Below are 23,665 nucleotides of genomic sequence, written 5' to 3'. Positions count from 1 at the left end.
GGTGGTAGACTTTGCAAAAAGGTTGCAAATGGCTGGAGTGAACACTTTTTTCAAGAAGAGGCAGGAACATAGGGTGACCTACAAGAGCGGAGGTAGAAGCACACAGGTGGATTGCATCTTGTGCAGACGATGTAATCTGAAGGAGGTTACCAACTGTAAGGTAGTGGTAGGGGAGAGTGTGGCTAGACAGCATAGGATGGTGGTGTGTAAGATGACTCTGGTGGTGGGGAGGAAGGTTAAGAAGACAAAGGCAGAGAAGAGAAGCATGTGGTGGAAGCTGAGACAGGACGAGTGTTGTGCGGCTTTTCGGGAAGAGGTAAGACAGGCTCTCGGTGGACAGGAGGAGCTTCCAGAAGACTGGACCACTACAGCCAAGGGGATCAGAGAAGCAGGCAGGAGAGTACTTGGTGTATCTTCTGGCAGGAAAGGAGAGAACGAGACTTGGTGGTGGAACCTCACAGTACAGGAAATCATACAAGGAAAAAGGTTAGCTAAGAAAAAGTGGGACACCGAGAGGACCGAGGAGAGGTGAAAGGATTACATTGAGATGCGACATGGGGCAAAGGTAGAGCTGGCAAAGGCCAAACAAGAGGCATATGATGACATGTATGCCAGGTTGGACACTAAAGAAGGAGAAAAATATCTCTACAGTTTGGTCAGACAGAGGGATAAAGATGGGAAGGCTGTGCAGCAGGTTAGGGTGATTAAGGATAGATGGAAATGTGTTGACTGGTGCCTGTAGTGTGCTAGATAGATGGAAAGAATACTTTGAGGAGTTGATGAATGAGGAAAATGAGAGAAGGAAGAGTAGAAGAGTGTGGCGGACGAGGAAGTGGAAATTATTAGTAAGGGGGACGTTAGGAAGGCATTAAAGAGGATGAAAAATGGAAAGGCAGTCGGTCCTGATGACATTCCTGTGGAAGTATGGAAGCATCTAGGAGAGGTGGCTGTGGAGTTTTTGACCAGCTTGTTCAACAGAATTCTAGCGCGTGAGAAGATGCCTGAGGAATGGAGGAAAAGTGTGCTGGTGCCCATTTTTAAGAACAAGGGTGATGTGCAGAGCTGTGTGAACTATAGAAGAATAAAGTTGATGAGCCACTAGCCTCCGCTTTCCCAAGTTATGGGAAAGCGGAGGCTAGACTCAGGACAGAGGTTCAGTATTTGCGAGCAACAGTATGGTTTCATGGCTAGAAAGCGTACCACAGATGATTATTTGCCTTGAGGATGTTGATGGAAAAGTACAGAGGTCAGAAGGAGCTACATTGTGTCTTTGTGGATCTAGAGAAAGCGTATGGCAGAGTACCCAGAGAGGAACTGTGGTACTGCACGCGGACGTCTGGAGTGGCAGAGAAGTATGTTAGTATAGTACAGGACATATATGAGGGCAGCAGAACAGTGGTGAGGTGTGTTGTAGGTGTGACAGAGGAATTTAATGTGGAGGTGGCACTGCATCAGGGCTCAGCCCTGAGCCCCTTCCTGTTTGCAGTGGTGATAGATAGGCTGACAGATGAGGTTAGACTGGAATCCCCGTGGACCCTGATGTTTGCAGATGACATTGTGATCTGTAGTGGGAGCAGGTGGAGGAACAATTAGAAAATGGAGGCAGGAACTGGAAAGGATAGGAATGAAGATTAGCCGAAGTAAGACATTATATATGTGCATGAATGAGAGTGGTAGTGGGGGGAGAGTGAGGCTACAGGGAGAAGAGATAGCAAGGGTGGAGGACTTTAAAAACTTTGGGTCAACAGTCCAGAGCAATGGTGAGTGTGGTCAGGAAGTGAAGAAACGGGTCCAAGCAGGATGGAACAATAAGGAAGAAACTGGGCAAAAATTGCATCCATGGCAGACTTCCAAGGTGAAAACCACTGCTTACCAAAAAGAACAAAGGCAAGCTGTGTGTGGAGATGAGTCCGACTATATCTATTCGGAACTTCTTGACCTCACACACCAGCTCGGGCTCCTTCCCTGCCAGAGAGGTGACATTCCACGTACTTAGAGCCAGCTTCTGTAGCCGGGGATCGGATCGCCAAGGTCCCCACCTTCGGCCACCGCCCAGCTCACACTACACCCGACCCCAATGGCCCCTCCCACAGGTGGTGAGTCCATGGGAAGTGAAGATTACACCAGATTGGTGTAAAGTCTAAAAAAATTTGCTTTATTTTGCTATATATAAATTATCAGTCATCAAAAAGAATTACACTGAATTAGTCAAACGTCTGTCACTTTTTCGCTTTCAAATCTCCCGCACTTAAACGACTGCGTTGCACCTTCCGGTTTGACACGTGACGTCAGCAGATTCAAGAAGTTGGTTTGTTGACTAGCTCATGTAGTAGTAGTTCACCAAAGCGAGTAGTTATATTCCAAACAATTTAAGATGCCGAAACATGTCGCTGCAGGATGTTCCAATATGGCTGGAGAAGAGTGTTAGCCTGTTTAAATTACAAAGGACCCCAATTTAAGCGGGAATGGACAAGACAAGTCAAGCGAACGCAGGACAAGTGGGAGCCCATAGCTTACTAGGTGCTGCGCAGTGCACATTTCAGTCAGGATTGCTTCAAAGCTGTACCTGCACTCCTAGAATCCCTTTGCTTTGGCGTACAGCACAAGAGGAAGGCTCGTCTTTCTTTTGCAAAAAAAACAAAAAAAACATCTGAAAGATTCCCAAGACGTTTGGGAGAATATTAGATGGACTGAAAGTTGATCTTTGTGGAAGGTGTGTATCCCGTTACATCTGTCGTAAATGTAGCACAGCATTTCAGACAAAGAACGTCATACCAACAGTCAAACATGGTGGTGGTAGAGTGATGATCTTTGGTTGCTTTGGTCCTTCAGGACCTGGACAACGTGCTCTGATTGATGGAACCATGAATTCTGGTCTTTAACAGAAAATCCTGAAGGACAATGTTCAGCCATCAGTTCGTGACCTCAAGATGATACGCACTTGGGTTCTGCAGCAGGATAATGAGCCACAACACACCAGTAACACAACTTCTGAATGGCTTAAAAAAAAAAAAAAAAAAAAAAAAAAAAAAAACAGAATGAAGGTTTTGGAGTGCCCTAGTCAAAGTCCAGACTTCAATCCGATTGAAATGCAGTGACATGACCTTTAAAAGGCCGTTCATGCTCGAAATCCTTCCGTTCTTGTTGAATTCAAACAATTCTGCAAGGAAGCGTGGGCATAAATATCTCCGCAGAGATGTGAAAGGTTATTGTCAGGTTTAGAAAATGCTTGATTTCAGCATTTTCTGCTGAGGATGGCACAACCAGTTATTAGGTTTAGGTCAGGTAACTTTGAATGTTTTTTTTTTTTCCTTACTCAGGAAATCACCATTTAAAAACAGCATTTTAGGTTCACTTGAGATATATTTGTATATATTTTTATATATTTTATTTATATATATGTATGTATATACATATATACATATACATACATACATAGATACATATACACACATACATACATATATATATCGATAGCTAGATAGATCAATAGATAGAGAGAGAGCAAGATAGAGAGCGTGCGTGATAAGTGAAAGATGTCCCTTACTAAAACTAAGGTACACACCAAAGGATCGCCCATCTCCACAGCGATAATGTGGCCCAAAGCACTTGTCATCTCGAACAAGAGGACAAACCGTCAACAACACACAGATTAAGTTGGGTGTGCAGGATTGATGTAACTTCCACACAATAGGCTGCCTACAGGTAGACAAATGGTGAAACTTTCACACAATCATCACTGTTCACTAGTTTGGTCATCACAGCAGGTCTTATCAGGTATCAGCATCTTGCTGTTGGCCAAGTATTCTGGATTCCCATAACAAATATGTGCTGATGCAGTTGCTTCAGTAGCCCATCTGAGCTTTCTCCGCCAGGATGGCAGCTGCAAGCTGCTGGGGGTCCGTGACATGGGGGCTCCTAGCCATCACCCGACTCACTAGCTCCGAGGGGAAGATGTTGCACAGGTTGGCGTACGCTTTCTCCCTCGCATCTCCATACCGACTGTGCCCTGGGGAATCGGGCAGCTGCGATGTGTACGAGGATGGGGCGAGGTGGGTTGGGAGAGGAGACTGGGCAGAGGGTAGCGGGTGACTTAAATAGTGTGACGGAGCTGAGTGGAGAGCGGGATGAGACATGTGGCGCGGCGTGTAGCCATCTTGTGCCCATTGAGGTGAGTGCCACGATGCCTGGCATGCGTCTGACAGGCTCTGATAGGCACTGGGCCCGTACCGAGGAAGTGCCGGCGACTCCCTATAGTATGCCCAGGTTGGCAAAGCTTTCATTCGGTGGTGATGTTGGGATATGTAGCGATGCTCATAAAGACGAGATTCTGATGCGCTCTCTGCTCTGGTAGGAGCAACACAGCGGCCAATAGGAGAGCCAGGGGTATTAGATGGAGCAGGCGTGTGGTAGTCGGCTGGGCAGCTGGAACGTGTTGCAAGCGGTGGGTGCTGGAAATGAAGGGATAATGGGTAGAGAGGCCGTTTTGGACCAGTGTCGGGAGCCTGATCCCAGCTTTGCCCCGGTGCTGCGCTTGCATCGTAGCTGTGTGCTCCCGAGTTCGTCACTTTACCGTGTGCGACATTTGCGTAATCGGCCACATGAAAGCTGCACAGTTCATGGCTTCCTGCAGCCTGACGGAAATATGGCCGACTGTGGGGTTTGGCGTAAAGGCCAGTGTCGTCAACCAAGCTATCCTGGCAAGCGTGACAGGGCCGGTCGCTGTACGAGTCGCAGCTGCTACCACAACTCGTGCTGCTTTCACTGCCACATTCGGACCCGGCCGATCCCATAGAGCCGAGCCGCAGGTCGCCGTCGTGCGGGAAGCGTCTGTCTGGGCTCTGCCTGGATGAGATGCGCAGGCTGCTGTAGGCGTGCGCCACTGAGTAGTAGCTCAAGTCTGGGGACTCACGGTGTGGGAAAAGGTCGTGACAGGGGGCTGGAGGAACACACTGAGGGGTGCCTGCTTTGGAATGTTGGTCCTGGTGAGGGAGAGCGGGCTGGACTCCTGAAGCTGCAGACATGCTTGCCATCCCGCTGCAACTACCGACAGCACCAGACACGCTGGTCCTCTGACTTTCTCTCATATCGTTTGCTGCCAGCTTCTCCTCTGCATCGCTGTACGAGAGAGCTCGGACACCAGGGTCAGACTGCCGTTTTGCCACACCTTTCTTTGCCTCGATGCTGCCGGCCGGCACGCTGTGGCTCTTCACCAGCCCGGCGTCACCCTGGTTCTTGGTGGCAACGCATGTCTTGGCACTGGCCCGCAGCTCATCGGCCACGGCACGTTGCGGTTGTGCGCCTCTCTCTGGGTGGTAGTACTTACACTTGTGGCCGTAAGTGCACTTCTTTCCTGAAGATGGACACATATGAGAAGTCAAGAAACCAGGTTCTTAAATTATGTTGACATTATCCCACTGTGTTCTCACCATATGGACAAGGCTGTTTCTTCTGCTCAGGCACCACAGGTCTTTTCCTCAAGAAATTGTCCAAGCTGGGGCCGTGTCGGCCGAGTGGATCGTCTGGTGGCATGAATCTGACAGACAGGGAGGAAAGCATACGAGAACCAATAGAGTAGCATTTCTGAGTTGGGCGTGGAGAGGCTGTGTCATAAAGCACAAAGTGCCTGATTTAGTAAGGTCTGAAATAACGGCCACTCAATTACATGTTCACTCACTCGAAGGTCCTCAGCCCACACAGCAACGAGGCTGAACGCGACTGACCTGTCGCACAGTGTCCGGGGTTCTACAACAAACTTAATGAGTGTCCGGCCGTCGGCCACTAGTTTTGCAATATTCCAAAATTTGAATCGCAGGTGAACGACGCTGCAACATTGCAGATGTAAGGGCTAATCAAAAATGAGCACATGAGCTTTCACAAAAACAAAAACTTTACGCATACAAAGCAAGATCTAGCCGGCCACTGCCAAGCTGTACGAATAAAGAATATTGAATATTTGTTTTACTATAACGCTTAAAGAAGGGAACAAAAGCCAAAACATTTTTTTGCAAGAATACGCTGTATGTGCCCCCACTAATCTAAATACGGAATTCTGATTAATATTGCATTATGGAATAATAATTAAAACATTAATTTATCAATTTTCATCTCTCTCAGGGAGTCACCATGTTGGGCAATATCCCCCTCTGCTGTCGACCGAAATTAGCGTCACAGCTACCCTTGTGCGTTGTGTCAGCTACTGTATATGCGAAATGTCATGTGACCAAACCTAGAAGACAACTTAGGAGACTCCCTGTGTATGTTGCGATAACTAGCATAACTAAGGGTTGATTACATGACGGTTTTAATTTTGTTCAAATCATGATGTCATCAACTCTTAGTTATGGTAGTAACTGGGGAGGATAACCGGTACGCAAAATGGATCATGTAAAACGAACCGCGCAGAAATTTTGCCCGTTTGGCAGATGCAATTATGGTTGCGCCTGGTTAGTCAATCAACTTGCATATCCGTTTGCATGCTCAATCAAGTTTGCCTATTTTTGCACATGCAAACCATTAATCAAGCCCACAGTGTGCAAATGATACAAAAAGGCCCAAAACAAAACTAGATCCTGTCCGCGTGTAGCCTTCAACTGATTGAAAGAAACGGGCACCACAGTTAATTAACAATTAACTCTTACCCTGAAGTAGTCATTTGGCCTTTTGACCACAGCGCAGTAACTAGACTAGACAGCAACGAGTAACAATATTCCATCCATCCATCCATTTTCTGAGCCGCTTCTCCTCACTAGGGTCGCGGGCGTGCTGGAGCCTATCCCAGCTATCATCGGGCAGGAGGCGATTTCGAGTTATTTGCGCAAAGAGTCACTTGCAGTTCGCAGGTTCTCGCGTGAGTTCGATGTGTCCCGATAACTCAGACAAAATCAGAAAAAAATTAGTCCGAAAAACAGAAAAAAATTAGTCCGAAAAACAGAAAAAAATAGTCAGAAAAACAGGTGGGAAAAAAAATTGTCAGAAAAACTGAAAAAAATTGTTAGAAAAACAAAGCCCTCAAAAAAATTACTCAGAAAAACAGGAGTTATTTTTTTTTTTTTTTTTTTTTTTATCCAAGTGAATGCAATACGCTTCCGTACGGAGTCACTTGCAGTTCGCAGGTTCTCGCGTGAGTTCGATGTGTCCCGATAACTCAAACAAAATCAGAAAAAAATTAGTCCGAAAAACAGAAAAAAAGTCAGAAAAACAGGTGGGAAAAAAAATTGTCAGAAAAACTGAAAAAAATTGTTAGAAAAACAAAGCCCTCAAAAGAATTACTCAGAAAAACAGGAGTTATTTTTTTATTTTAATTTTTTTTATCCAAGTGAATGCAATACGCTTCCGTACGGAGTCACTTGCAGTTCGCAGGTTCTCGCGTGAGTTTGATGTGTCCCGATAACTCAGAAAAAAATTAGTCCGAAAAACAGAAAAAAATAGTCAGAAAAACAGGTGGGAAAAAAAATTGTCAGAAAAACTGAAAAAAATTGTTAGAAAAACAAAGCCCTCAAAAAAATTACTCAGAAAAACAGGAGTTATTTTATTATTATTTTTTTTTATCCAAGTGAATGCAATACGCTTCCGTACGGAGTCACTTGCAGTTCGCAGGTTCTCGCGTGAGTTCGATGTGTCCCGATAACTCAAACAAAATCAGAAAAAAATTAGTCCGAAAAACAGAAAAAAAGTCAGAAAAACAGGTGGGAAAAAAAATTGTCAGAAAAACTGAAAAAAATTGTTAGAAAAACAAAGCCCTCAAAAGAATTACTCAGAAAAACAGGAGTTATTTTTTTATTTTTATTTTTTTTATCCAAGTGAATGCAATACGCTTCCGTACGGAGTCACTTGCAGTTCGCAGGTTCTCGCGTGAGTTTGATGTGTCCCGATAACTCAGAAAAACATTAGTCCGAAAAACAGAAAAAAATAGTCAGAAAAACAGGTGGGAAAAAAATTAGTCAGAAAAACAGAAAAAAAAATAGTCAGAAAGACAGTTGGGGAAAAACATTAGTCAGAAAACAGAAAAAAAATAAAAACAAAGCCCTAAAAAAATTACAGGAAAAACAGGAGTTTTTATTTTTTTTATTATTTTTTTTTAATCCAAGTGAATGCAATACGCTTCTGTAATACTGTTTTTCTGTTTTTTTTCCCACCTGTTTTTCTGACTATTTTTTTATTTTTGGGGGGTTTTAGGTTTGAAACCGTTTACTGATAAACCGTGATAAAATTTTCAAATGCTGAGTATTACTGTACCACAACTAACGCATTTAGCATAACAGATGTAATGTGTGGCCCCTATAAGGGTGCGGGAGAGAGAGAGGGAGCGAAGGTGCGCTAACCGAAGTATAGCTGTGTCTGTGCACCACATGTTGCACGCAAGCAATGAAAAAGGTGTCTCCACAGAGAAAACCACAACCAGTGACTGTCAACTCATTCCTGCAATGCAGGGAAATTGGGAATTTATCCCTGAAGTGAGTGACTTCAGCCATCAAAGGTCCCATGTTCTGCATCTATGACCTTGGGAGTGTCGAGCAGAAACAGCGAACATGCAGCTTAAGTGTTTGAGGTGACAAATGATGAGGTAGAGTCTTGTGAATATTGAAAATGGCACTATTATATGTAGTAGCCTGATGAAAAATAAAGATTTCTGATTAAATTTTGTTAAGGCTCACATCAGTATATTACTTGACCGAAATCTATATGGATTGAAAAATATTTTTATTTGATTATAAATAGATCGATTAATGAAGACTGTGATTAATTAGATAAATATTTTAATGGAACTCAACCACTATTAAAGAGACTCCATAACTGTCATCTTATTCAAGTCAATTTTGTGGGAGCTTGCATGGGTGAAAGTTCACTTTGGTTGTTGCTGTTTGCAATTTTCAATTTAAAAAGTACATAGGGTTGTTTAGAGTATTCATTGTCCTTAAAATTGTGGGAATTAATGGATGTATGATTCCAACCCCTGAGCCCGCTGACCTACTTGTCATTGACAAAGGAGTACATGAGCAGTCGCTCGTCTATGAACTTCTTCCACTCAGGTTTCTCATTAGAGAGGTCTCTGTAGTTGTCGTTGGACACGATGATGCCGTCCGACTCGTAAGCTAGCTTGACGATGAAGCGATCGTCGTAACAGACCACACGACGACCTTGCACACGGCGTGAAGGAGTGAACACGAGGATCTTCTCCTTCTCCAGACGCCGCAAGATCTCTTGGTCTGTGGAGCAAGGCGATGGCAGTACATAGTTAGCGCCATTTCATTTCCCGTCCAGCTCACAGAACTGACCTGTTATTGGGGCGTCCGGCCGTGACTGCTCCTTCCTCCATGCTGGAACGAAAACTGTGACATCATGGTGACAACGTTCTAAAAACCAGTCAACAGCTAGCTGGATGCCCTGGCAGGAGAACACCTCCTTGTTGCCGTGGCTAAAGGACAGAGGCATCATAAGAATATTAAGTCTCTCCGCCTACAACTATTATGACTATTCGCTATGGCCACAGCGTCTGCTCACCTCATGGCTACATTACTGCCGTCCACCACAATAGGCCGAAGGTTTTCCTGGTCACACAGTGGGTCTGACGGGCACGGTAAATCCAATCCCGGAACTGCCGGAAAATCTGAGGAACTGTAAGAGGAACAAGACGATGACGATGTTGAAGTGGAGGCAGACGACCCTACTGGCTGCTCGCCATCTGAAGAGCCCCGTTTGACCAGCTCTCCCAGTATGTCGTTGATCAAAGTGCGCGGCCCCAGTTTGGAAAGTACCAGCCGCACCGTCTCCTCGGAATAGCCCAGCTTGAGCGCAAAATCCAGTTTGGCCTGATACTGCTTGTCGACAACACTGGATGTCGGCTCGCATTTGGAGAGGTTTGTCTGAGACACTGGTGGGTGCTGGAGCAGAGCAGGGATATCTTGTTGGACCACTGATGAAAGTTCGACCGGCGCCTCGGGTGGTCCTTCGGTCCCCAAGTCCACACACTGGGTCCGACAGAGCGGCTGGTGAGGGTTCTTGCTGTGAATTGAGCAGCTCTCTTCTGTGTTTAGGTCGATGTCACCAGTAGGTGTGGGGGTTGGAGATGCCTGTGGCTTACCCTCTATGTCAGAACAGGCACCTTCCTCTGCCACGGCTGCAAGGGGGGTAGCGGTGGTGCCGGTGTCGCTCTCCCCCTGCTCGTCCATGGCAGGAGGCCCGTCGGTGCTGCCAGCCTGCCAGTCAGCCCCTGCTATGTGGAGATACTCAAGCTCCAGGTCAAGGATGCGGCCAGCTCCCGCTTCCGCATGATTCTTCTGGCCCATGGATCGGTCTCGGACATCCGGTCAGTTGCAGCCTCTCACAATGCTGGAGTCATTCGGTGCCTGAAGAATAAGTAGAAGAACTTGTTATGTCGACAGTTGATTGTCAGTTGCAGAGCATAAATGACTTTGAAGCTACTGTGGCATTTGCTCAGTGAAAAAGACATGGTCACAACTTCAAAAGCTAATGAAAGAATGTGGTAAACACTAACAGAACTTGACTTTGTCATTATGGCAATCTTATCATTTTAGTTTGTACAGACAGAGACACCATCACAACATAAGGCGTCGGCGCTGGGGTTAGATCAATAGTTCTTATCTGGTATCACCAATATTCCCATGTTTAAATCACAACACTTTGATAGAAGTCAAACCAAAAGCCTTCAAAAACACGGAGATCCTCTTCAGCGACTCTCCTCATTATGGTGTGAGTGAGCTGCAAGCTATCCCTGTTGACTTTTATTTATATATATAGATATCTATATATATATAGATAGAGATATATATATATATATATATAGAGAGAGAGAGAGAGAGAGAGAGAGAGAGAGAGAGAGAGAGAGAGAGAGAGAGAGAGAGAGAGAGAGAGAGAGAGAGAGAGAGAGAGAGAGAGATAGAGCGTCCATCCAAAGAATTCCATATCGGCTTGGTCGTGGCCCAGGTTAACAACGTCCGCGACCGGTGCCGTCAACCTGGAGGGCGCCGGTGGAATTTCAGCTATTGTGGGTAGAAGACGAAGAAGAGGTGGAAAACGGGTTCTTCGGCAGAAAGAGAAGAGGAAAGCACAGAGCCTAGAACTGAATGTAGGGACTTTGAATGTTGAGACTATGACAGGAAAATCTCAGGAGTTGGTTGACATGATGATTAGGAGAAAGGTTGATATATTGTGTGTCCAGGAGAGCAGGTGAAAAGGCAGTAAGGCTAGAAGTTTAGGGACAGGGTTTAAATTATTTTACCATAGTGTAGATGGGAAGAGAAATGGAGTTGGGGTTATTTTAAAAGAAGAGTTGGCTAAGAATGTCTTGGAGGTGAAACGAGTATCAGATCGAGTGATGAGGCTGAAATTTGAAATTGAGCGTGTTATGTATAATGTGATTAGTGGCTATGGCCCACAGGTAGGATGTGACCAAGAGGTGAAAGAGAAATTCTGGAAGGAGCTAGACGAACTAGTTCTGAGGATCCCAGACTGAGAGAGAGAGTTGTAATTGGTGCAGATTGTAATGAAGATATTGGTGAAGGAAATAGGGGTGATGAAGAAGTGATGGGTAAGTACGGCATCCAGGAAAGGAACTTGGAGGGACAGATGGTGGTAGACTTTGCAAAAAGTTTGCAAATGGCTGGAGTGAACATTTTTTTCAAGAAGAGGCAGGAACATAGGGTGACCTACAAGAGGGGAGGTAGAAGCACGTAGGTGGATTGCATCTTGTGCAGGCGATGTAATCTGAAGGAGGTTACCAACTGTAAGGTGTGGTAAGGGAGAGTGTGGCTAGACAGCATAGGATGGTGGTGTGTAAGATGACTCTGGTGGTGGGGAGGAAGATTAGGAAGACAAAGGCAGAGCAGAGAAGCATGTGGTGGAAGCTGAGACAGGACGAGTGTTGTGCAGCTTTTCGGGAAGAGGTGAGACAGTCTCTCGGTGGACAGGAGGAGCTTCCAGAAGACTGGACCACTACAGCCAAGGGGATCATAGAAACAGGCAGGAGAGTAGTTGGTGGATCTTCTGGCAGGAAAGGAGAGAACGAGACTTGGTGGTGGAACCTCACAGTACAGGAAATCATACAAGGAAAAAGGTTAGCTAAGAAAAAGTGGGACACCGAGAGGACCGAGGAGAGGTGAAAGGATTACATTGAGATGCGACATGGGGCAAAGGTAGAGCTGGCAAAGGCCAAACAAGAGGCATATGATGACATGTATGCTAGGTTGGACACTAAAGAAGGAGAAAATGATCTATACAGGTTGGCCAGACAGAGAGATAGAGATGGAAAGGATGTGCAGCAGGTTAGGGTGATTAAAGATAGAGATGGAAATATGTTGACTGGTGCCAGTAGTGTGCTAGATAGATGGAAAGAATACTTTGAGGAGTTGATGAATGAGGAAAATGAGAGAGAATGGAGAGTAGAAGAGGCAAGTGTGGTGACCAGGAAGTAGCAATGATTAGTAAGGGGGAAATGGAAAGGCAGTTGGTCCTGATGACATTCCTGTGGAGGTATCTAGGAGAGGTGGCTGTGGAGTTTTTGACCAGCTTGTTCAATAGAATTCTATCGGGTGAGAAGATGCCTGAGAAATGGAGGAAAAGTGTGCTGGTGCCCATTTTTAAGAACAAGGGTGATGTGCAGAGCTGTGGCAACGATAGAGGAATAAGGCTGATGAGCTACACAATGAAGCTATGGGAAAGAGTAGTGGAAGCTAGACTCAGGACAGAAGAGAGTATTTGCGAGCAACAGTATGGTTTCATGCCTCGAAAGAGTACCACAGATGCATTATTTGCCTTGAGGATGTTGATGGAAAAGTACAGAGAAGGTCAGAAGGAGCTACATTGTGTCTTTGTAGATCTAGAGAAAGCCTATGACAGAGTACCCAGAGAGGAACTGTGGCACTGCATGCGGAAGTCTGGAGTGGCAGAGAAGTATGTTAGAATAATACAGGACATGTACGAGGGCAGCAGAACAGTGGTGAGGTGTGCTGTAGGTGTGACAGAAGAATTTAAGGTGGACGTGGGACTGCATCAGGGATCAGCCCTGAGCCCCTTCCTTTTTGCAGTGGTGATGGATAGGCTGACAGATGAGGTTAGACTGGAACCCCCATGGACCATGATGTTCACAGATGACATTGTGATCTGCAGTGAAAGCAGGGAGCAGGTGGGGAACAGTTAGAAAGGTGGAGGCATGCACTGGAAAGCAGAGGAATGAAGATTAGCCGAAGTAAGACATAATATATGTGCATGAATGAGAGTGGTGGTGGGGGAAGAGATAGCAAGGGTGGAGGACTTTAAATACTTGGGGTCAACCGTCCAGCGCGATGGTGAGTGTGGTCAGGAAGTGAAGAAACGGGTCCAAGCAGGTTGGAACGGGTGGCGGAAGGTGTCAGGTGTGTTATGTGACAGAAGAGTCTCTGCTAGGATGAAGGGCAAAGTTTATAAAACTGTGGTGAGGCCAGCCATGATGTACAGATTAGAGACAGTGGCACTGAAGAGACAACAGGAAGCAAAGGTGGAGGTGGCGGAAATGAAGATGTTGAGATTCGGTCTCGGAGTGACCAGGTTGGATAAAATTAGAAATAAGCTCATCAAAGGGACAACCAAGGTTCGATGTTTTGGAGACAAAGTTAGAGAGAGCAGGATGGATGATGAGGATGGAGCTGCCAGGCAAGAGAGCTTGAGGAAGACCAAAGAGGTTGATGGATGTCGTGAGGGAAGACATGAGGGCAGTTGGTGTTCGAGAGGAGCATCCAGGAGATAGGCTTATGTGGAAAAGGATGACACGCTGTGGCGAACCCTAAAGGGACAAGCCAAAAGGAAAAATAAGAAGATTCTTGTAGCCCCAAACGGCACAGCAATTCACCATTTTTTGACATTGGCAATCAGTCAAATTTGTATTTTCAAACACTTAATAGAACAAAAACACTGAATTGACCTCCAACTTGACAGCCGTGGAATGGTCCAAAAGGTGCGAGACGTCACAGGAAAACTAGCTATAGGACGGTCAAATTGTACACAAACAGGATAGATTTCTCAACTGCCGTTTTGGTTCAAGCAAGTATGCTATTTCTCATGATACCAGGGATGTTGGGTCACCGTGGCGAAAGATACTGAAATTCTGCGAACAAAACGCAGTGCATTCTTGCTTGTGTCTGACTGTCACGCATCACAAAAAATAAATGTTTAAAAAAAAAAAAAAAAAAAAAAAAAACATTTTATAGATAAACCATGTTTAAGATTTTTTTTAAAAAACGTTTTAGAAACTCAAAAAAATAAATAAATAAATAAATGTCCCCATTGGTACTGTCTGACATTGTTTATACTGGCACTGGCTGGCTCTTTCAAGCATGTGATAAGACTCAGACACAGTCAAGAGCCTTTCAGGCCTCGTTGCCTAATAAATGGATTTGCGCTTCATTTTTGATGGGTGGAATCTGGCCCCTGTGTTTTATGATGCCAAACATCAAATTAAACAATCCAATGTAAACCGTTTCAAAGAAAACCCAACACACCAAGCTGTTAACACTGGGGCAGACTGAAATCACCTTCCAACTGTCACATTCAACTTAGTAATGACGGTCCATATTCTTCTTCTATTGGGATGCTTTGTGTGCAGGTTTGTGGTGGAGCCAAATGTCTGAAAACACTAGTAAAACTTAACGAGTCATAAGGCAACAGATGGAAACGATGGCAAGTTAAGGACGAAAAATGATGATATTCATGCACATGGCAATAATGGCAGACAGCAGACAAAAAAAGACACTTAAAAAAAAAAGAAAGCATGTCTCTGAAAAGGTCATGTGGATTAAACAGACAGGAACAAGCAGGTGGGGTGAGGGCTGGGAGGAGATTAGGGGAGGGACTACAGAGTGCATTTCATAAAAAAGGGGGGTTCCAAGCCACTGTTGCTAAGTTACAGCTGTTGAAAAGAGCCCCCCCCCCCCTCCACCCCGTCTCCCGCCCACAAACGCACACAAACATAGCTGTCTCAAACCACCCAGACAGGGGCGTGTGTTCAGTCGGTGTGTGGGAGTGAAGGGAGGGAGTCTGAAACACAATCACACGAGGCTAGACAGCAACAGTTCAATAAGTACACCAGCACAAGATCATGACAGCCAAAATGAACCAGTTTTAAAAGAACCTCTGAGAGGTCTACTGTACATTACTCCAGTTGGACTTGTACAGAAAGGCCATAAATATTGTTCTGAGCGCTTTCCATTTTGGTCGCTGAAGAAAAGCTCCAAATATTGGAAACCTGTATGATGATGATCAACTTTATTCAGACCCGTTCTGAACGTCATTTATTTTTTTAAATGTAAATGCAAATTTTGTGGTTAAACACAATGAATGACTGATGATGTAGTGGTACATTTGCCTAATTTGGGTGCAGGAAGCGTGGGTTCAATTCCCACTCAGTGACGGTGTGAATGTGAGCGAGAATAGTTGTCTGTGTCTCTATGTACCCTGCGACTGACCGGCGACCAGTTCAGGGTGCAGTCTGCCTTTCACCCGATGTCGGCTGGGATAGGCTCCACAACCCTGAGCAGGATAAGCGGTATTGAGACTGGATGGACGGTTAAACACGCTGACTCCTGAACATTTTTGGTGTAGCAAAGAAACAAATCCAACAGGAGGTTTAAGCATGGTGGCACAATTATTATAATTGCAGTCCCAGAATAATTAAAACATTAAAAATCCTGCTGTCTGAGCTGAAGTTCCACTCCAACAACTAATGATGACATCACTGCTCTCAACACAAAAACACTGACCAGCATTGTGCCAAGCAGAGCGGTTGCATCTTTTAAACTTGAGCGGGACCCCTCCCACTCAGCACAATTAATACAGTATGTAAATACCGCTTGGCGCTTGGGAGCTCTGAGGTTGGCGGTTGAGATTGTGAGGGTTGGGGAGGGGCCCGGGTTCTCTTGGGGTGTCACAGGAACAGACTGGGGGATATCTGGCACAGCCTGGCACAGTGAGGCACCTCAACTCTGGTGCTACTAGAGGACCCTGGGCTTTCCCAACTAACACAAACTCTCCACAGCCAATTGAATGAGCACATGCATGCACGCACACACACTTCCAAGTGAAGCTCATTTTGGGCAGGTGCATTGTCACAAGGAACAGACGCACAACAGCCTTTTTTCAGATTGGATTTACACTGCCTGGTTCATATTTTTGTCGCTCAAGTGGATTAATTGGAATATTCGTCATGGCAGCGTGAAGAAAAACAACAATTAGATATCAGGTGTCTTCCAAATGTGGAGAAAAATCCGATACATATCGGATATTTGCCAATGTGAGTGCAGCATAAACGCACAGATTGGAAATACCCCAATAATGTTAGCTTGACGTCATCGGAATCCACTGATTTGTGACGTACAGTACGTATACATAAACACCCATCTCTGCCTTAACAACACAAACATACACAAACAAAAACACCTAAATACAAACGACAGAGACGGCATAGCTACATTAGTGGTATGTCCATCATTAAGTAAGGAGTGGAGAGGAGTAATGTGCAGTTACGTTCATTTAAATCAATGAGGAGAGAGTCAGGCGAGGCCAACTAAACACTATGTAACGTTTACATTTTTTAGCATTGTTTGTGGTAGTCAAGTGCAATTTGGGTGTTTGTGCAAGAGCTTTGTTTGATGTTTCCCATGAATAAGACGATCATTGGATATGTCACTAGAAATGCACACGAGAACAGACAGCAAAAAAAATAAAAATCTGAAATCTGAATTTCATTCAATCAAAATTGGGCAGTTGGATGTGCGGTGTAAATCCATCCTTAATCACCATGTAAACCTGCCACTCTGCTCACCTCGAGTGTCTTGGTTCTGTCAACTTTGCTTCATTCAACCTAAACAGGATCCAAAAGTAACATTAAGAATATCCCATGAGCTGAGCTCCACGATTACTCTCTCAAACACAGAGAGCCTCACAGAGGAAGGCAGCATGTGTCTGTGCATGAAAATCACCTTGAAGGCCTGCATGCATCATCTTATTACTGGCAAATAAATCACTTACCGGCTCATAAGTGCATCAGCAAACAATGACGGAAAAAAAAACGCCAACCCAGTTTCCACGTTTACATTCTTAAATAGCAGTGTGCACGTGAAACTGAAGAAGAACTCAGAACGAGACTGTTGCAGATCTGTGTGCACCCTACGGAAGCACCTTGGACAGTGAGAAGCAGAACAGATGGAGGAACAATGTCAGCCATTCCCTTGTTGAGAGCGCCTGTGTCTCCACCAATCAAAGAGAAGCTGTGTCACAATGAGGCGCGGAGACAACGGCAGCAGGAGTTGGAGGCCTGCGACACCCGGTTTCCCCAAGGCACGCGTAGCCAATGCATGCACACACACTAACATCTGAATGGGTGTCCCCTGTGTGGCCGATGAATCAACGAAGGGCGGGCGGCCGCACAATACAAGCACACAATGGGAGGCCGGCGAGGGCAGCTGTAGGGTGAGGGCTGGAGCTCTTACAGCCCGGGGCAGCAGTGGTGAACACCTGGCTACAGAGCGCCACGGTAGCTCTGTCCTCTTTGTTTCGGCCTAGAAGAAGGGTGGGGGTGCCTTGGAGGTCAAGCAGAAACAGAGGAGACTTGCGTGGCCTTTAAGGGAATGCAAGAGGAAAGACAAGAGTGTAGCTCAACTCAAAGGGAGAAAGGGCGAGTGTGCGTGTGTACAGAAGGGGGGCTACAGCCATCACAAAGTTTTATCTCCTCCTTATTGTGGCGGCACACTTCAGGCAGATGTCTCCGAAGGACACATCTTTGGCTTTTTGTTTGGTGACTAACAGGATTTAAAAGGGACATATTATGGAGAAATGACTTTTTAATTGACGGCACAGTGGACGATTGGTTAGAGCGTCAGCCTCACAGTTCTGAGGACTTGGGTTCAATCCCCGGCCCCACCTGTGTGGAGTTCGCATGTTCTCCCCGTGCCTGGGTGGGTTTTCTCCGGGCACTCCGGTTTCCTCCCACATCCCAAAAACATGCATTAATTGGAGACTCTAAATTGCCCGTAGGTGTGAATGTGAGTGTGAATGGTTGTTTGTTTGTATGTGCCCTGCGATTGGCTGGCAACCAGTTCAGGGTGTACCCCGCCTCCTGCCTGATGACTGCTGGGATAGGCTCCAGCACGCCCGCGACCCTTGTGAGGAGAAGCGGCTCAGAAAATGGATGGATGGATGGACTTTTTAATTGCTTGTATATAAGTAGTTGGGTCTTCGGTACGCCTGCCCAACATCATGTGTGAAATTCAACAACTAAGTCAATCTTTTGTTATTTTTGTATAACTAAACTAAATATGTCTGAAAGCAAGCGGTTCAAAAATGTGCCAAATTGTGAATTACTAATTAACATCAGAACTGAAACAAGTAATTGCAATCAAATCGACAGGATCGCGGTGATCGCTTTATGGGGAGGAAAGTACTGTACAGTATATGATTAAGTTAGCCAGTGGTGGTGTGATATAAGCACCATTCATTTGCAGTGAGAAGTCTAGATGCGTAGGGATGAACATTTCCTGCTCTGGAGGGAAACTCAGAATTCTCCGCAAGTCTCTAATAACACCACAAAACATGGATGGATTTATTGCGCGTCACTTTTTTTTATATTAGTAGATAGTCGCTAAAGCGGTCCGGGAACGCTCGCTAAATATAGCGATAGAGTCACAAAGTTGGCAACACTGAAGCTCTCTCGCGTGCTCTACCTTTGCACCACTTGTCATGGTAACAAAAGCTGAACACTACATTCGCATGGGACAGAACCAGCCCACCAAAACCAAGTACTGGTAATTTCAACCAGTGATAAGTTAAAATCAAGTGTGATGTAATTCTTTATCTTTTGTGTACTCTGACAGAAGAACGTCACACACCTTTTGTTGAGAAACATGGGAACTGATTGAAATTGTAGGAGGAAAAAAAACTGGGTAATTTGTCTCCTTTTCATTTCTATGTAAGAACACAAGGACTCAGGCTCAACTGGTCACCCATGGACCAGTTTAGAAATATGACGATGCTTCATTAAATGAGATGGGGACGCGTGGGGCTTCAGCAAATTAAAAATGGGGGAGAGTGAAGCAAAGACATTGAGCACATACAGCTACTTCAGTTGTCGACACATCCCAGGGTCTACTCAGAAACGTTTGGCCTTTCCTTTGCCGCTTCATTCCTTGTAGTGCAATGACGACTCCACACTGAGTTATAGGGGTTGGGAGCGCTTTGCGCACCGCGTGCTTTATGGGACGTGGCGGCTACATAAGGAGCTAGTGGTAGCCATTGTAAACGTAAACAAGGCTTTGTACTCACTGGTTAGCCGCATAGTGAAAGATGTTAAAATGCAAGTAAGAGAAGATTTACAAGGGAAAATAAACTACACCACAGAGCCAAAGACCAATATATAGCAAATTTAAACATGAATGCATTGGATCTGTGCGAAATTCCAAACATAAAATGGAGCAGTGATTCAGACCTACTCCCTTCATTTGTGTACAAGGGACATCTTCACCTACCTACCTAACTAGACTCGACTTTTAAAAGAGACTTTCAAAACAGACAATTAAACGCAAACACATATGCTACTTGGTTAAGCTCCACGTATTTTAGTCCAAATGACGGTGTTCGCATTGTCAGCCAGCTTTATCATGTGAAGGTCCTGCGATCCATCCGTTGGTAAATTGCACGAGAGGTGAACGACACACACAAGGCAGGCAAAAATGTCCACTGTACACCACTGAGGCAGAAAGTCTGCTCGCTGCTCCACTCGAGGTTCGGAAATCTGTACGGAGCCAATCAACTTATAATGAATATTTTGCGGGATATTGGTCTCTGGTTTTGTGATGTGGTCTATTTTTTCCCTCCAAATACCCTTACCTTCTTGCATTTTAACATTGTTCACTGTGCGACTACACAGCCTTGTTTACAGTCATGAGGGATACCGTGGTCCCGCATCACCATCAATTCAAATAACAAGGAGCACTCAGCACAGGCCTTCCCCAAGGTTGTAACCTGCCACCTGAAAAATCAGCTAATAGGATACCAATGGGAACATTTTTGGAATACCTACTCATCCCACTAGACTGTCAACATAAGGTCGCGTACAAATGAGCCTCGACCAACATCCATCCATCCATTTTCCCGTTCCGCTTATCCTCACTAGGGTCGCGGGTGTGCTGGCGCTTATCTCAGCTGACTTTGGGCGAGAGGCGGTGTACATCCTGGACTGGTCGCCAGTCAATCGTAGGACTACGTAGAGAAATTACACGCAGGCACAGGGAGAACATGCAAACTCCACAAAGGCAAGGTCCTCAGATGTGCTAACGTGGCGCCCCTCGACCAATAAAAGCATAAATTTAACTTGGAGAGGTGATGTCATCAAATGTGTCACTTTCCTTGTTTAATGTCTTTGCAGGAGAACAAACAGTTGTTGGGGGTTGAGCGGAGCGCACTTGCCTGCTGGGATCAGGGCAACTCGACAGCTGATCAGGATCAGACAGTGCACATTGCCAGTATCAGCTGACCAACTGCACACCATCTGCCCTAAAGCACTGTGTGTGTGTGTGTGTTTGCAAAATATGGAGGACAGTCAACACACTCTTATTCGCTTGAATAAATTCATCAGGGCTTGTTCCCCCTGAATCCTAATTCTTCTTGCAGAGTTCTACGCTTCAATCTTTGTGGGGACAATAGCAAGGAAAGGAGGAAAGAGGCCAAAAGTGTGCCTGTTGTTCAAGCTGCAAAATGTGCGGCAACCAGCGTGACACATCCCTTCCCTTGAAGGCCCTGTGCCCACCTAACAAGGACTGTACCTTGCGTTTTCCCATCAAAATGCACACTTCATGCACATGAAACATTTGGCAGGCCCCCTGTAGTGCAAGGGTCCCTATCCCCCGCTATTCATCATGTACTGAAATCATTTGTTTGTGCTACTCGCCTTGGTTTCAACAACTTTTAAACATACTTTGCAGTGGACTGTTTTTGCTCTTAGATTGACACTGCAAACACAAACCAATTCCAAATGACTGACGAAACTGTGTCTCTTTAGTAAACTAGCTCCTCTCTGTTTGACGCCATGTCGTCAGTGTATGTAAACACCGTGCGTAAGCAGGCTACTGTAGCTGCTAAGGGGGGGAAATCAACATTTTCCATTTTAATAAAAAAAATTACTGTGACCACAGAAACACAATATACGCATCAATTAAATCACTTAATGGCGCAGCGCTAGTTGTGACTAAAGGAATCATGGGAGGGATTTCCCGTCGTTGATCGAAACAATTATTGCTTATGACTTATAGTAGCTGAAGTACAGTAGAAATAAAGAGAAGAGAAATGATTTGTGGTGCAATCCAGTTAGATTTACAGTAGTTACAGGCATATTCATATACAGTACTAACATGCGCTGCTATCCGATCCACACCGGTCCTTCATCATCTGTCTCCCTTCCAGTCCAGCTGGTCGAGGGGTCCCGTGCTCAGATCTCAACTCCGTCTTTGGTTTCCTCCCACATCCCAAACTTATGCCTGTTAGGTGAATTAAAAATTCTCAAATGTCCATGGGTGTGAATATGTGTGTCAGTGGTTGTTTGTCTAGATGTGCCTTGCGATTGGCTGGCGACCAGTTCAGGGTGTACTCCGCCTGTTGCCCAAAGTCAGCTGGGATAGGTTCCAGCTCACTCGCCACCCAAATGAGAACAAGCGCTAAAGAACATGGATGGAGGGGTTTCTCAATTATTATTCTGATACTTTGCTCGTACCTTTTCTACTAAATTTGTGCACAAGGATCTCTCATCCTATCACGTCCATTTTGACAACTTTCTGGTTACTCGGAGCCAATGTTTGTTCTTTCAAAGATCATGCGGAAGTTAGCTACAGATGACATAAGAGCAACTTTTAAGAGGGTGTGGAATGAAATACACACCACGGAGGATGACGAGCCAGCTGCAGACACTCCCTCTGTCTGTACTCCCAAATTCGCTCAGACCCTGCGGGACACCAGCAGGCTCGCAGATGCTGCAAAGAATTAGACAGCACAGGATCACGAATAACAACAAATAAAAGACCTGACGCCTTCAAAACAAACAAGAAAACCGCCATGAATACACATTTCGAGTGCTTTTCACAGACGATGCATGATCAGCCTGTTGAGGCGCAAAAGTGGTGATTGTTGGGAGCGCGCATTTGGCGTGCACGGTCACTGCGAATCAACACCGTCACGACCTCCTTGCAGCTTTCCCACACGGCAGACCGACATCGCTTCAGTACGCTACATTAAAGCTACAAAGGCCCACTTACCCGCTCGGTGGCCAACGCGGGGTCCCTCGCCAGTCGCCTCCATGTCAAACTAACAATTATTCCTGTCACATTGTGGCGACGTACAAAACAACCGGCTGTTCTTTGGAGCGTGACCCAGCCTCAGTGAGTGAAGTTGACAGCAGGAACGAAACGACGAGCATTCAAGGCGTATTTCAAAATAAATCACACGTCTGCTCGCTCTAAATTCAACGACTGTGTAGAGTGATTCTTAATGCTAATACTCAACACATATCTACATAGATGTGCGGTGTAATCATTACGTACTTAATTAACGGAGGTTATTGTCATTTTATAAACGTTAATATAATTTATTCGACTAGATTTTTCCCAAACCGGAAACTACGCTTGAATGAAGAGAGTAAGCCGGGAAGTGGATTAAAGGACCTCTGTGGTCACCAACAAGTTCTAGTTATATTTATTTATTTTATTTTTTTATTTTTTTGCTAAAACAAAAATCACGCTTGCAGTCAATTACAATAATTACAATAATCTTGAAGCGATTGTTAAATAACTCATCGCGTTTGGAACGCCCCCTTTTCCATCTCCAAAATCGACACGCCCCCACGTCTTGGTGTGACGTAGAGGGCAGAAGCGGAGACCAAATTCACGACATAGCCGGTGTGGAAGAAGGAATGTACTATTTTACGAATGGCAGTACTTAGTCATATTTTATATAATGTCACTTTGGTGGAATCGCCCCAACTTGAAAATGACAACTTTTTTTGTGAAAAAAAACTGCAACTGGAGACACTGCATAGCCGCTGTGGACAAAGGAATGTGCTATACTATAAAGTGGCAGTATTAACTCATATTTGATATGTTGTAGCTGTCCAGCGGAATCCCCTCACCTCCAAAATTACAACTATTCAGGAAATAAAATAGAAGGACACCTTGCTTGAGTTTTCAAGTTTGTTCAAGTTGGCACACCTTATATTGCTGTCATACACAGTGACTGAAATAAGTATTTAACACGTCACCACTTTTCTCACTAAATATACTTCAAAAGATGCTATTGACCTGAAAATTACACCAGATGTTGGGAACGACTCAAGTAATCCATACGTAAAAAGAAAGTAGAATAAACTCAGAAATTATGTTGAGTGTAATAATCTGAAATGACACAGGGAAAAAGTATTGAACACATGAAGAAAGGGAGGTGTAAAAAAGGCATGGACAGCCAAGACAACACCTAAAATCTATCAATAATCAAACCAGGAATCCAGCCCCTTGTCAGTGACCCCATTGTTGAAAAAAAAGCATGTCAATACTCTCAGAGTAGTGTGAATGCACCATACTTTTTAAAAAGTATTTATCCTCAGAAATTTATTTTGTTACAATGATTGACATGCCGCTCG

The 23,665-nt window shown here is 45.0% G+C and overlaps 1 protein-coding gene across 2 annotated transcripts; it reads right to left on the bottom strand.

Annotated features, from left to right (window-relative positions):
• Nucleotides 1-3,049: 3,049 nt before the first annotated feature.
• Nucleotides 3,050-22,401, bottom strand: LOC133410849 (probable ribonuclease ZC3H12C). 2 transcript variants are annotated; one of them, XM_061692426.1, is made up of 7 exons: nt 22,290-22,401; nt 21,916-22,007; nt 9,505-10,349; nt 9,279-9,418; nt 8,975-9,209; nt 5,430-5,536; nt 3,050-5,353 (listed from the first exon to the last, which is right to left on the bottom strand). In XM_061692426.1, exons 3-7 carry the CDS (start codon nt 10,287-10,289, stop codon nt 3,846-3,848), a joined length of 2,775 nt encoding a protein of 924 aa, XP_061548410.1. In that variant the 5' UTR covers nt 10,290-10,349; nt 21,916-22,007; nt 22,290-22,401; the 3' UTR covers nt 3,050-3,845. The 2 variants fall into 2 exon arrangements, with proteins under 2 accessions (XP_061548410.1, XP_061548420.1); XM_061692436.1 differs by lacking the exon at nt 21,916-22,007.
• Nucleotides 22,402-23,665: the final 1,264 nt, after the last annotated feature.

The sequence above is a fragment of the Phycodurus eques genome, chromosome 1 (genome assembly GCF_024500275.1).
Source record: "Phycodurus eques isolate BA_2022a chromosome 1, UOR_Pequ_1.1, whole genome shotgun sequence".
Classification (NCBI taxonomy): Eukaryota; Metazoa; Chordata; class Actinopteri; order Syngnathiformes; family Syngnathidae; genus Phycodurus; species Phycodurus eques.
This window is presented reverse-complemented; position numbering and strand designations above follow the sequence as displayed.

Excerpts from the sequence above, each read along its gene's own strand:
- LOC133410849 (XM_061692426.1), bottom strand. The coding sequence starts at position 10,289 with ATGGGCCAGAAGAATCATGCGGAAGCGGGAGCTGGCCGCATCCTTGAC. Across the intron at positions 5,537-8,974 it reads TACTCCTTTGTCAATGACAA|ATTCATGCCACCAGACGATC; the intron begins GTAGGTCAGCGG and ends CCTGTCTGTCAG. Across the intron at positions 5,354-5,429 it reads GAAACAGCCTTGTCCATATG|GAAAGAAGTGCACTTACGGC; the intron begins GTGAGAACACAG and ends GTCCATCTTCAG.